The sequence below is a fragment of the Furipterus horrens genome, unplaced genomic scaffold, assembly GCF_987537825.1.
Source record: "Furipterus horrens unplaced genomic scaffold, mFurHor1.1.pri manual_scaffold_21, whole genome shotgun sequence".
Classification (NCBI taxonomy): Eukaryota; Metazoa; Chordata; class Mammalia; order Chiroptera; family Furipteridae; genus Furipterus; species Furipterus horrens.
In genome coordinates, this window is record NW_028327191.1 from 103382 (window position 1) to 117616 (window position 14235).

Here is a 14235-nt window from a genome sequence, read left to right on the forward strand (position 1 = left end):
TCCTGCAGTGTGGGAATTGGGGTGACTGCAGGGTCAAGATGCTGCTGGGTCAGGTCTGCCCTCATCCCAGCCCAGCACCTTGATGCAAGTGTGTGATGTGGGACCAGGGCTGAGGTGCAAATCCCAGGGGGGTGGAACCCCACAAGCCTCGGGGGTGACCGCAGGCCCACCAGGTGGTAACATAGACGTGCCGTTCTTGGTGGCCTGCACTCGGGCGTTATTCCCTAGGTGAACACTAGATGGCAGCAGACGAGAGCTCGTGCTCCTGAGCTCGTGCTCCTGAGCTCCGCTCCGGTGTTACTTACGAGATGCCCCTAGATTCCAGCAGAGAACCGCTTTGCGATGACACACACTCAGGTGTTCTTCACTTGCCGCACACGAGATGGCCGCACAGAAAGGGTGTTTTCCGGTTCCCTCCATACAGATGTTGTTCCCAGTTTGTCCACAAGATGACAGCAGAGCGGAGCGTTTCCTACTGAGCTCCACCGAGGTCATTGCGAGATGCATCCTGGATGTTAACAGAGAACACATCTTTACTTTGACGGGGCATCACTTGTTATTTACTAGTTGCACGTGGGGTGGCGGTAGAGAAACTATCTTGTCAGCTCCAGGGAAAACTCGTGTTATTTCCAAGATGCGCACTAAACGGCAGCAGTGAGTTTATATGATGACATGCACTGAGGTGCTTGTTATTCACGGCTGCTCACTATATGGCGTAAGAGGTATCATGAGGTATCGTTTCCAAAATGCCCACAACGTGTCAGCAAAGACCACCTTTTCCTGGCTTAAGGGCTGTGCCTACTCCGCATTATTATTAGATTCCTAAGAGAGAGACAGGGAGGGAGAGAGAATCCAGACTTGGTAATATGCTCACTTTGATACAATTCCTATTTTAAGGCCCTCACATGCCTCATCTTGCCTATTGCTCCCATTTGCTACAGGATGAGGCAAGGGCATTTGTTAACTGCATTTTACACATATTTAAACTGAAGACTGATTCTAACATAGTTCAAAGTCCAGACGTAGGTCTAAATGAGCCAGAAGAGCAAGCACACACAGTCTCCTGGACAAACAGAGGAATCTCACAGCCGTTGCAGGTTTGGGTTGAAAGTTGGGTCAGACTACAAAGCTGTATTCACACCACGGGGCAGGTGTGGAGGGTGAGGTGGGCCTGAGGGCTGGGTTGTGATGCAGAGGCCACCCTCTGTCCTCATTGGAGCCTGCGAGGCTCTGTGGAAGTGCCCATCTGGGGTGCACCATCCTGAGCACTCGTGTGAGGGGCATGTGTGGCAACTTGGGACAGCTGGGACTGAGTGACAGAGAAAGACACTTTGTGTGGGTGCTGTGGGTTGTGTTACATTAGATGTCACTGGAACTAGAGTTCTTCTGGGAGCAACCACGTCCACAGATGCCACGCGTGGTGGCCCTGGCATGAGGTCCTCACCTGAAAGGGTCTGGTGGCAACCAGGGCCTCACAGAGACACTCATATCTCAGCGTGTGGCCTAAGAACTTACATGCATGACCCACAAACAAGAACAATAGTGGGGAACTTCCAGCCAGGATGGAGGCCTAGACAAACACGCTGCATATCCCTCCACAACTAAGAAGGAACACAACTACCTCAAAACCAGAGACAACCAGAAGTTTCAGAAAATTGAGCTGCATGGAAGTTCAACAAAAATATAAACAAAAAATACTCATCCAGACAGGTAGGAAGGGTGGAGCTGGGGCAGAGAGGACCCAGTGTGGTGGCTGCAGCAGCAGCACTAGCCGCAGGCCCACAGAAAGCACAGTCATGCATTTTAAAGAGTAGAGAGGGACACCTGGGAGTGCTCACAAAGCAGCTCATGGTCCCAGTGCCGGGGAAAAGAAAGCCTCATTGCTTCTGACTGTGCAAATTAGTGGGGGTTGGGGCAGAGGAAGAAACTGTGGGTCTCTCAGCAGAGTCCACTTGTTTAAAGGTCCCTACAGTCCTAGAACATCCATAGACCCACCCACTCTGGGAAAGACAGCCAGGGCAACAGCTAGAGAGGTGCCGGTCCCATACAAAGTGGGAGAGGTGCCTGGAAAAGGGCTGAGTGCTGAGCAAGTGGCATTGTTCCCTCTCAGACCCCTCCCCAACACAGCACGACAATGTAGTGAAACAGGTCGCCCTGTACTGATGAATCCCTAAGGCTCCACCCCTCACAACGTAACAGGTGCAATAGCTCTACCTAAGACACAGAGGCAAACAAACACAGGAGCCTATCAGAATGAGGAGACAGAGAAGCATGGCTCAAAAGGGGGAACAAATCAAGGTTCCAGTGGGAGAACAAAGTGACAAGGAGATAGTCAACCTCACAGATGAGAAGATAGCCAACCTAACAGATGCAGAGTTCAAAACACTGGTGATAAAGATGCTCACAGGCTTGACAGATATGCTTGAGTATGGCAAACGCATAAGGGAAGAAGTGAAGGCTATGCTAAGTGAAACAAAGGAAAATCCACACACACAAAAAAAAAAACAATGGTGAAGGGAAGGAAACAGGTTCAAATCAATGATTTGGAACATAAGGAAGAAAAAAACAGTCAACCAGTACAGAATGACGAAACAAAAATTGGAAAAAATGAGGAGAGGCTTAAGAACTTCTGGAAAAACTTTAAATGTACCAACAACTGAATCACAGGGGTGCCAGAAGGAGAAGAGGAAGAGCAAGAAATTGAAAACTTATCTGAGAAAATGATGAAGAAAAACTCCCCAAATTTGGCTAGGGAAATGGACATGCAGGTCCAGGAAGCACAGAGAATCCCAAACAAGCTAGACCCAGAGGGGACCACTCCAAGACACGTCATAATGAAAATGCCAAAGCTTAAAGATAAAGAGAGACTCTTAAAAGCAGCAAGAGAAAAGCAGAGAGTTACATACAAAGGAGTGCCTATAAGACTATCAGCTGATTTCTCAAAAGAAACTTTGCAGGCAAGAAGGGACTGGCAAGGAGTATTCAAGGTGATGAAAAGCAAGGACCTACAACCAAGATCACTCTATCCAGCAAAGCCACCATTTGGAATGGAAGGGCAGATAAAGTGCTTCCCAGACAAGGTAAAGCTAAAGGAGCTCATCATCACTAAGCTATTATTATATGAAATGTCAAAGGGACTTACTTAAGAAGAAGATCAAAATTATGAATATTAAAATGACAACAAACACAACTATCAACAACTGAATCTAAAAAATAAAAACAAAATCCAACTAAGCAAACTAGAATAGGAACAGAATCACAGGTATGGGGGTCATCTGGAGGGTTATCAGCTGGGAGGGGGAGGGGGAGAAATGGGGAAATGGTGCAGGGACTGAGAAGCATAATCGGTTGGTACAAAACAGACAGGGGGACGTTAAGAATAATATAGGAAAGGGTGAAGCCAAGGAACTTACACACACGACCCATGGACATGAACTAAGGAAGGGGTTTGCTGGAGGGGAGGGGCGTACAGGGCAGAGGGGCATAAAGGTGAAAAAACTGGAACTACTGTAACAACATAATCAAAATATACTTTAAAAATTTAAATAATTAATTAATTTAAAAAGAATGAGTAATACTCATTTCTGTCCTTGCCAAATTTCTCCAACTTATGGCTTCCATCCCCCCCTGAGCTCCCTTTCTTGGCCATGCAAATGGCAAGGCACAGCTTTCCTCAGTGAAATCTCACAGAGATAAATTTACTGAAGGGGCCTGGTTTCCCTGCCTGTGTCCGGCCGATGCACATGTTGCCGTGTACAGCGTTACACAGGGTATTCATGTCACCTGCAATATTGCATCTCAATTTAGTAAAAAGTTGAAAGTTGGTTTGGGAAACTGCCAGTAAAACATAAGGGATCGAACACAGGCATTTATTAGCACTCTCTCCTGAAACAGCATTAAAGCGAGAATTCTAACACCAGCAAATGCTTACCTGCCCTCTCTGCTCTCGGGGACTGTCCTCAGCCCATCACAGGGGCAGGTCAATTAATCCCCACAGTCCCCAGCTTACAGGGTGGGAACTGCCCTTGAGGCACAGTGTGATTCCCACCAGGGGGCAAGCAAAACCAGAGCCCTCTTGCAGGCTGGCAGGCTGGCAGGCTGGGACTCTCAGAACAGGGCTGGTGCTGCCTGACTCCCAGGTGACCACTGGAGAGAGAGCCAACGGGGATCTCCAGGCACCCAACATCCTCCAGGTGGGGCCAGCTACCCACACACCTAGAAGTGGGTCTGTCTCTCCAGCCAGGACCAGCAACTGGGGAGAAGGGCGCACCCTCCTCTGGGGTGCTGGCATAGATGGCTGTCCAGATGGCCACTATGTCTAGGCTTTGTTCTCAGCCTTCTCTTGTCTGCCAAGGTCTGTGAGGAGGCGGCATCTGACCTTGCCTGGAAGGAGGGGCAGCAAGGGCACCCACGCCACCCTCCCAGCCAAACCTCCCGAGGGACTGGCTGCACCATTCCCACTTTCCCACCCACTCCCTCAGGAGCTCACTCAAAGGGGCATCCACCCCACAGTCCACGGGCCGTTCTGTCAAGTGGCCGGTGGCTTTCTGGTTGGCTGATGGGCATCTCCGCCCACCGCTCCCACCCCAACCCCCACAACACTTCCGGCTCTTGCTAGTCCTGTCCCCGTCTCACTGAGTCTGCAGGGGCTTGTCCTTCCACTGCTCTCTCAGGGCCCCTCCTCTCGCAGGTCCCCTCCTAAGATGGGCACCAACATCCCAAAGCCCAAAACTGCTGTGACCTCCGCCTTCATGCAGTCCTCCGCGTTAGTCATGTTCCCCTGGTGGTTCAGGCCTGGGTGCCCCCTCACCTCCTCCCTGACCTTACCTCCACACCCAGGGGTCCCCAAGTCCCACAGCCCCATCTCCCTGCTGCTCGCCACTCTCTCCAACTTCCTTGGCCGTTCTTTCCAGGCTGCCCAGTGTCCCCACAGTGGACCCCTCCAGCTCTGATGCAGTCACACCATCGCCCACTTAAAACAGGATAAGCAGAGGTCCCCTGCTCTTGGAGCCCAAACCCAAGCCCAAGTCCCTGCCCACACCCACCCACCAGCCCAGCGCCCACCGTGCTTGATTCAGGCCCAACACACCCAGGGCTGACCCCCCGCTCCGGTGGCCTCAGCATCAACATGGGCTCCCACCACCTGTGGGCCTCCCAGATCCTCCCTGCTGGTGCTCCACTTGGTCTGGGCAGCCCCACGAGGTCACATCCCGTGCAGACAGGGACAGATGGCCGCTGCCTGGGCTCAGTGTCAGGGCAGCGTGGGCAGGCAGCCGACATGCGGTCAGGGCCTGTGAACTGATCAGTGAGGTAATGAAGGATATATGGGCCCCTGGCCAGCCTCTCTGGTGCGTGGCCATCATGGGTCACCTCGAGAAGCAGGGAAGCGTGGGCTGGAACGTGGCTGCTACCCACCCTGTTCCCAAGGCAGACCCAGAGGGAGGACGCCTTGGGCCATGACCGACAATCCCCAGCTCTGCAGGGCCAGAGCTCCAGGTCACGGACACGCGGGTGCCTCGCTGGAGCCACAGAGACACAGTCGGAGGGCACATGGGTCAGTATTAAACCCCGTCAGGACAGAGTGGGGCCAACGGCCAGAGCGTGAGAGGCCTGGGAGGCCAGGGGGTGGTGACCAGTTCAGAGGGTCAGCCAGCTGGACAGGTGTTCCCAGGGATCCGTGAGCCCTGGCCTTTTCCGCCCTGGGAGGAAGCCACGCTTGCGGACGCCAGCTGCCACTTCACAGGGTGACATGGAGCCTCAGGCAGAGTTGACCCCACAGCTATGTCCCCATCACTGCCACCTGACCCAGGACAGCAGGGCTTCTCCAGGAAGAGGCTCCAAGGGGAAGCATCAGCCAGGTGGGAACTAAGAACAGTCAGTCAGGAGACCACAGCAGGTCAGACCCTCCCGGACCCACTCTCCCGGCCGGCCGTCACACGCCCGATCTGCTTCCGCAGGACTCCCCAGGAACATGCCTGGAGTGACCTGGCAGGGACTGGAGGGGCCAGCTCTGGCCTCAGGGAGGAGGGGGCCAGCTCAGGCCCGGACACCCGTTCTGGGATCTGGCCCTGCAGGCCTCAGCCTCTGGCCTTCCCAGGCCCCAGGACAGAAGCCATACCCTGCTCTGCTGGCCTGGCCTTGGTGCAGCCTCTCACAGTCCCCAAACCCAGGGGGCTCCCACCGACCCCCACCGCCCCTCCCACGGCTGCCGGCCCTCTTCCATCTGCTTGCCAATGTGGCTGACTCCTAGGCTCTGCACACCAAGGAGGATGGTCCTCTTGCTCCCCACCTGGGCTTCCCGCTGCCCACAGAGCTGCTGGTTGGGGGTGTCCAAGATCCGGGCCGGGGGGGGGGGGCGGTTGTAGGCTTGGTATCATTCATGCACACCTGAAGAATGTTATCCTGGAAGCCAGCTGGTTGGAGAGCAGGTGACTCTCAGGTGCCAGATCCCCAGGCAGTGAGCTTGGGGTTGGAGGGGTGAAAGAAAAGGGGGTGTATGGGGTGACACAGCCACTGTCCATGGCCCCCCTGTGACGTTTCAGCCAAGCTCTGAACCTCTGCTGAAGGAAAAGGGCTCCCAGAGGACCCCTCCGCGCCCCAGTTCCCACCCTTCTGAGAGTGGTTGGTATAGACCCTCAGGTGTCAGGGACCTAGGGCAGACCATCGGGAAGTGCCATCGGGCTTCGCAATGCTCCATGCCACCTGACGAGATTTGTAACCACCTCCCAGTCACCATGCAAGGTATCCGCAGACAGCCATGACCACATCCTTCCCAGATGCTATGGGAGGCCCCCACACCCCCCGCCCCAGGCCCTGGGTTTCTGAGGGAGGCCTGGTAAGAAACCTGCAGATGGACTACAGTGCCCCGGCCTCTCCGAGCCACCAGGGCACCACGCTGCCTGGACGAGGGCTGCTGCAGGCTCCATGTTCCTGGCCTAAGGCTGCAAGGGCCCTCTGGCCACCAACGCTGGGGCCCCTCTGGCTCCCGCTGTTGTGGGCTGAGGGAGGCCCCTGCACTGGAGCAGAAGTAGGGGCTTGGGGACGCTTCTGGACCTGAGGTGCAGGGGCAGGGACATGGGCCCATGTACCCTGGAGTTGGGGGGGGGGGGGTAAGGTATTCCAGAAGTGCATAGTCAGGGGCATGGGACCTCTGGGGGTGGGGACAGTGAGATTGGACAGAGGGCTCTCTGGGACAGTGGCCATGGTCCCCCACCCAGGAGCTTCTGAGACCCCCCCGAGGTGGGGAGCCCCAGTCCCTCCAGAGTCACTCCCACACACACCCTCCTCCCAGCCCCCTTCCCCAGGATTCAGCAAACAGCAGGTGAGACTTTGGGTACAAAACTGTAAACACGAGTCTTTAAAATGACAGAGGCCTGTTTGGCCCCAAAATCTGAGCCAAAGGCCCCCACAAGGGACCCCAAAAGACCAGACCTCACTCCCCTCCGCCCTTCCTTCCCTGCAAGGCCCCAGCAGGCAGGGGAGGGCCCTTCCACTGGCACACGCCGCCTTGCTCTGAGGCACGCTGGGGAGCAGGGCTGAGGTCAGTGGTCCAAGGGGGTCCCTGAGATGAAGAAGCAGCTGCAGGCCTGGCACTCACGGCCCCTGGCCCCTGGGGAGCCCGCCCCCACCCCGTCCCATGCAAACTGCACGCCCCACCAGCCAACGTCTGCGCCCACGGGTGTCCCTGTCACGTGTCCAAGGCATCGCGTGTGGGCGAGGGCCCACGGGGGCGGCCTGGCGGGCCGTGCAGCGATTGGGGCGGCGGCATCGAGTTGCGCTGCGAGGGCGGCGGCTGCAGCTCCAGAGCGAGCGTGGGCGGCGGGAAGTCGCGCACCTGCCGGCGGTACTCGAGGAAGGTGCAGGCCTTGGTGGCCAGCGCCACCACGTTCTTGCCGACGAAGATGGCCGAGACGCGGCTGTCCCGGAAGAGCGCCATGTTGGCGGCGCGCGCCAGCACAGCCACCACGTTGACAGTGGCGAGGCTGAGTACCGGGTAGAGCATCATCTTCTGCGGCGCGATGTGCTCGCCCTGCATGCTGACCTCGCTGAGCGCCACGCACGGCAGCACCAGCAGCAGCATGTAGCAGTAGAAGAAGGTGAGGCCCTCGGCCCACAGCGGCAGCCCGGTGCGCGGCGGCTCCCACAGGTTGGCCTGCATGTCCAGCAGGTCCAGCAGGTCCAGCGCCACCCAGAAGAGGCGGCCGCGCAGGTCCTCGCGCTTGCGGAAGGTGCGCACGTACTCCATGCGGTCAAGAGCCACGAGCAGCAGGAAGAGGCCGGGCACGCACACCGACAGCAGCAGCGTCAGCGCCTTGCGCGCAACCGGGTCGGCCGCGCCCCGCCGCGCAGCCTTGTAGTTCTGGAAGATGAAGTAAAGCTTGATCTCCAGCACGAAGACGTAGAGGAACCAGAGGATCATGGCGTAGCCGCGCTTGGCCGTTCGCACCTCTGCGCCCACCCACACGGCCACGTAGCGCAGCACCAGCAGGAAGCACACGTCGCCCACCAGCACCACGATGCACACACCAATCTTTCGCGGGCCCTGGTTCTGTTCCACCAGGTAGGCGTCCATGACCGCCATACTGCCCATGATCACCAGCGTGGTCAGGCACACATGGCGCCGGTCCGGGGGCGGCAACACCATGGTGGGCTGCCGGGACCGTGGCCTGGGGGCGCGTGGCCCCCACGCAATGCGGGACGAAGCCCGGCAGCCGCAGCGCTCAGCCCGCGGACATGGCGCAGTGGGGCCCGTCCAGTCACCCCGAGGGCGCCACTCCTCCTGGCACGAGAGCTCAGAACCTGGGGAAACCAGAAAAGACCGAGTCAGGGTGCAGTGGGGGCAGCTCGTCAGAGCGCTCAGTGGCACGCAGGCGCCAGCGCGCCCAGGATCGGATCCGGCAGCGGGGCCTCCAGGGGGCGCTGCGGCCCCACCTGAGACCCGAGACCCGAGACCCGAGACCCGAGATATTGCTGCTGCCGCCGGGAAAGAAACGGACGGAAGTGGCTTCTCCGCGCGCATCCCCGGGGCCCCGCTGGTTCGTCCCTGCAGGGCTCACGCCGCCGTCCCTCCCGCTCTGGCGGCCTGTGCCCCACGCCCGAGGCCGTTCCCTTTGGAATTGGGGCTTCCTCTCTCGCTGCCAGCGCCGCGCCGGGCAGGGACGTGGGCCAGTGCCTTCAGCTCTGCGCCCTGGGGGAGTGCGGGAGGCCGGCCGATGTCCAGGCCCAGGCCCGGCCTGCTCCCGAGACCCGAGTTTTCTGATCCAGAACTGAGTCGTCCAAGTCCTGAGGATTCCATCCCACAAGCCTCTCCATTACTCCCTGCCCCAGCCGCCTCGGTCTCCCCGCGGGTCCACCCTCCACAGGCACGTGGACCACCCTCAGCCCTGCTCCCACCAGCGCTCCCATAGCCTCCCGAAGCTGGCACCCTGGCCACATCCCCTGCCTGCTGCACGCCCCCGGACCCGGCCAGCAGGCCACACTGCCTGCTCCCTGGGAAGAGGTGGCCCCTGCACCTCCATGCAGGGCTCTGGAAGCCACCCTTGCTATGCCGACTTGGACCCCCTTTGGGTTGCGCAGCCCCAAGCTCTCTCACAGCCCTGGCGCCGGTTGTCGTGGCTGTGCTGGTTGGAGAGACACACCCGGCTGAGGGTCCCACACCTGGGCAGGGTCACAACAGGGATGATGGAGGCCCGCACACCCTCAGCCACCCAGAAGTCACCTGCAGGGCCACTTCCAACCAGGCCTCTTACCTCTTTTCTCCCCGCCACAGCACCCCTGGCCCCAGGGTTCTGTTCACTGGCCTGTCTAGACAGGGACATAAAATTTAATGTCACCCGTGACTGTGGAGCAAGGGCTTGGCCTGCTCCTGATGACAACGCAGCCCCCATTGACCGTTAAGGAGGCTCCCACCCAGGGGTCCCGGCAGCCACACACAGAACTCCGACCGCTCTGAGCTCAGACACCTGGAGTCAAGGCTGCGCCTCCGTAGTACAGGAGTTCCTGCTCCCCACCCATACAGCCACCCTGTTCTCACCACCACTGGGTGGACACGTTTGTCCCAAGGGCCCCCGCACCCACGCTCCCGGACTGCCTCTGGCTGCAGCGGCGGCCCGGGAATTTCTTTCCCCCAGCTCGGCCAGGCCAAGTAGCCAGAGAGCCTCCGCACAGCTAACCCCTTCCCCGCATCCACTCCGCGGCGTTCTGGCTTCCGCTGCCAGCTCTCAAACCGGGCGCAGACCCCCATCCCCACGAGAGCGCACGGAACGAGCCCCGGCCCCTACCCCTGAAACAGAGCAGGACCTGACCAGCCCTTCCCAGCCGTTCGTTCGGGCCCTACCTCCCAGGCTCTCCCGTGCCGCCATGGACCGCGCACGCCCTCCGCCAGGAACTCTCAGACTCTGCGGCCTCGGGCCCCTTACCACCTGCCATCCCCACTCAGAACCATCCTCCATGCCCACGAGAAGGGGCCGCCGCCAGCCCCCACGGGACACAGGGTGGACAGGGGGCTAGGCCGCTCCCCGCAAGCTGCGCCTCTGCTCCTCCGTCCAGGCCTCACCCCTGCGCGCCGCCCGCATCCCACCGCCTCTGCGTCCATCAGTGGGGGTGCCCAAGCCTGGCCCCTGCCCAGCTTCACAGACGCTACCGCCCGGCTTGTGCCTACCCGCCGCCGGCAGGATGCCGCGCCCCGCGGGCCCGCCGAGCCTCCACCGGGCTGAGGCCGCGCTCCTCGGCAGGTCCGCTCCGCTGCGCCCCCTACCCCCGCCCGAGGCCCCGCCCCGCGCCCAGCCGCCTGCGGGGATGGGGTCTGGCGCCAGTTGCCACGGCAACAGCGCTGCGCAGCAGCAACGGTGTGGCTGGCACTGGGGAGCCGGACACCTCCAGGGTCCAAGCGCAGGCCCAGGAAACCTCTCCGCCCCTCCTCAACCGCAGCCCGAGAACCTGCCCCGGCGCTTCAGTCCTGCTCACGCCCTGAAATTCTGCAGCAGCCCCCACCCAGGCCGCCCACCAGGTGACCCCCCTGGTCCACGACAGTAGGCCTGCGGGACCCCGTTTCTGCCCCCGGAACTGACCCTGACGTGGGGGCCAGGCTGACCGCCAGCTCTCTGCAGGTGGCCCATGGGACCTCCATGCGACCCGTGGGAACAGAACAAGAAGCACCCGGTTAGGTTATACGTTTAGGTGTATGATCCGTTTTGAGTTCAATCTGATGTATGTTGCAAGGAAGGGATCTGTTATGGGTTAAATTTTGGCCCCCCAGAAAGACATGCTGAAGTCCTGCCCCCAGTACCTGGCATGGGACCTTATTTGGAAATACAGTTGACCCTTGAACAGTTCAGGTTTTAACTGCATGGGTCCACTTAAACGAATAATTTTTTTAATCCAAGCATAAATGGATCCAGGTTGTTCAAGGGTCAACTGTAGAGTCTGCAGATTTCATCGAGCTAAATTGATAACTTCTGAGTACAATGAGCAATGTCCTTATAAGGAGAGATTTGAAGGCACAGACACAGGAGAGGAAAGGCGGCTACTGGGGGACAGAAGCAGAGACCAGAGCTGCAGCCGCAATCCAAGAACACCAAGGCCCGCGGACCACCCAGGAGCTGGGACATGTTCTCCTTCAGGGCCCCACAAGGAGCTCACCCTGCCCACACCTTGAACTCAGCCTTCCAGACTCCAGAACTGAGAGAGAACACATCTCTGCTATCATAAGCCGCCTGGTTTGTGGTCATTGGTCACAGCAGCACTAGGACACTCATACGGGGCCTGGTTCCATTCCTCTGCATATCCACCCATCCCAGCACAATCTGTTGAAAATATTACTCTTTCCCATTGAGTTGTCTTGGCACTCTTGTCAAAAACCAATTGATGGTGGCCAAGACACAGAGACAGCGCACGTGTCCTCGATAGGCGGCCAGTTAAAGAAGCTGTGGTCCATACACACATGCAATACACTCAGCCATGAGGAAAGATGAAATTCTGCCATTTGTGGCAATGCAGATGGACCCTGAGAATATCATGCTAAGTGAGATAAATCAGGAAAAGCTAAGAACCATATGATTTCCCTCACATGTGGGATAGAAAACTGAAACTCATGGACAGACAACAATGTGCTGGTTACCAGAGGGAAGGAGGAGGGGGTCGTAAAGGGTAAAGGGGGCCAAATACGTGGTGACAGAAGATGATTTGTCTTTGGGTGGTGGGCTCACAGGGCAATATACAGATTACTTATTGTAGAATTGTATGCTTGAAACCTGTATGATCCTATTGACCGATATCACCCCAATAAACTTCATTTTAAAAATCAGTTGACCATAATGTGCAGGTTGTTTCTAGATGATCAGTTCTGTTCCGCTGGTGTGTGCAGCTGCTCCCCTGCCCTTGCCACACAATCTGTAGCCTTGCAGTAAATTTTCACATCAGGACATGTGCACCCTGCAACTGTGTTCTTCTGTTTTAAGATTGTTTTAGCTATTCTGGATCCCTTGCATTTCTACATAAATTTTTGTAGAAAATAAGTTTGTCAGTTCCAAAACAGCTATCTAGGCCCCAGCTGGTGTGGCTCAGTGCATTGAGCACTGGCCTGTGAACCAAAGGGTAACTGGTTCGATTCCTGATCAGGGTACAGGCCTGGGTTGCGGGCCAGGTCCCCAGTTGAGGGCGTGTGAGAGGCAACCACACATCAATGCTGCTCTCTCTCTCATTCTCTCTTGCTTCCCCCTTCTCTAAAAATAAATACATAAAATATTTTTAAAATAAAAAGCTATCAGGGATTTTGAGAGGGACTGCATTGAATCCCTTTGGTGATGAAATAGGATGTCTCTCCATTTGTCTAGGTGTTTGTTAATTTTTAGACAATGTTTTGGAGATTTCAGATCACAAGTCTTGTCCTACTTTTGTTAAGTTTATGCCTCAGCTTTTTATTCTTTTTGATGCTGTTATGATTGTAATTGTTTTCCTAACTTCATTTTTGGATTGCTAGCATACAGAAATGCACTGGAGTTTTGCATATTGAATGAACCCACTTATTAGTCTTAATAATTTTGTGGATTCCTCACAATTTTCTCTACACAAGATTATGTCATCTGCAACTAGAAATAGTTTATTTCTTCCTGGATGCGTTTTATCTCTGCCTGATCGCCCTGCCTGGAACCTCCAGCACAGTGTCAATGGGGAGTGGGAGAGTGGGTGCCTGCCTTGCCCCTGGTCTTGGGGGAATGCTTCCACCTTTCACTCCGAACATGACGTGAGCTGTTGAGTTCTAGCAGAGTCCTTTCAACAGGTGCAGGAACTTCCCTTCTGTTCCTCGTTTGCTGAGTGCAGCCAATTCATTTTAACTAAGCTGTACAGATGATTCAACAGACAGGCAATAGTATTTTCACCAATTAACCATCTACGTGCAAAAAAAAACAAACAAAAACTCTAACCTAAACTTTACCTCTTTTACAAAGATTAACGCAAAATGGATCATAGATCTAAACATAGAGCTATAAAACTTTGCCCTGGCTGGTGTGGCTCAGTGGATTGAGTGCTGGCCTCTGGACTAAAATGTCGCCGGTTTGATTCCTGGTCAGAGCACAAGCCTGGGTTGCGGGCCAGGTCCCCAGTTGGGGGCCTGGGAGAGGCAGCTGATCTATGTTTCTCTCTCACATCAGTGTTTCTCTCCCTGTCTTTCTTCCTCCTTTCTCCTCTCTCTAAAAAAATAAAAATATTTTTAAAAACTATTAAACTTGTAGAAGAAAATATGAAAGAACATCTTCATGATCTGTGGCTGAGCTTAAAAGAAAAAAAATGTTTAGATGTGAAACCAGAAGCACAACCCATAGACATAGATTGTGAACTGGAGGCAGCATGGTGAGAGCCTGATCTGTGGGAGCGTGAAAAGGCCAGTTACAGACTGGGAGACTGTGTTTGTAAATCACACACTGGAAAAAGGACAAAACACAGAATATATTCATCAAAACTCTGTGAACAGACACTTCACTAAAGAGGATGGCTGGCTGGCAAGTAAGCATGTGAGGAGATGGTCAGCGTCAGGAAAATTCCAGTTTCCCTGGTGAGCAACCTCCACACGCCTATTTAAATGGCTGAGTTGATCCAGCCAAGATAGAGACCTAGACAACTAAGAAGGAACACAACTACCTCAAAACTAGAGACAACCAGAAGTTCCAGAAAACCAAGCTGCATGGAAGTCCAACAAACAAAGATATAAACAAGAAATACTCATCCAGACAGCAG

General features: G+C 56.1%; 1 protein-coding gene across 1 annotated transcript; it reads right to left on the reverse strand.

Moving 5' to 3' along the window:
- Nucleotides 1-7687: 7687 nt before the first annotated feature.
- TMEM121 (transmembrane protein 121) lies at nucleotides 7688-10738 on the reverse strand. The gene is made up of 2 exons (XM_090265525.1): nucleotides 10661-10738; nucleotides 7688-8799 (listed from the first exon to the last, which is right to left on the reverse strand). The coding sequence occupies exon 2, from the start codon at nucleotides 8642-8644 to the stop codon at nucleotides 7688-7690; it is 957 nt and encodes a 318-aa protein (XP_090121651.1). The 5' UTR covers nucleotides 8645-8799; nucleotides 10661-10738.
- Between the last annotated feature and the right edge of the window lie 3497 nt (nucleotides 10739-14235).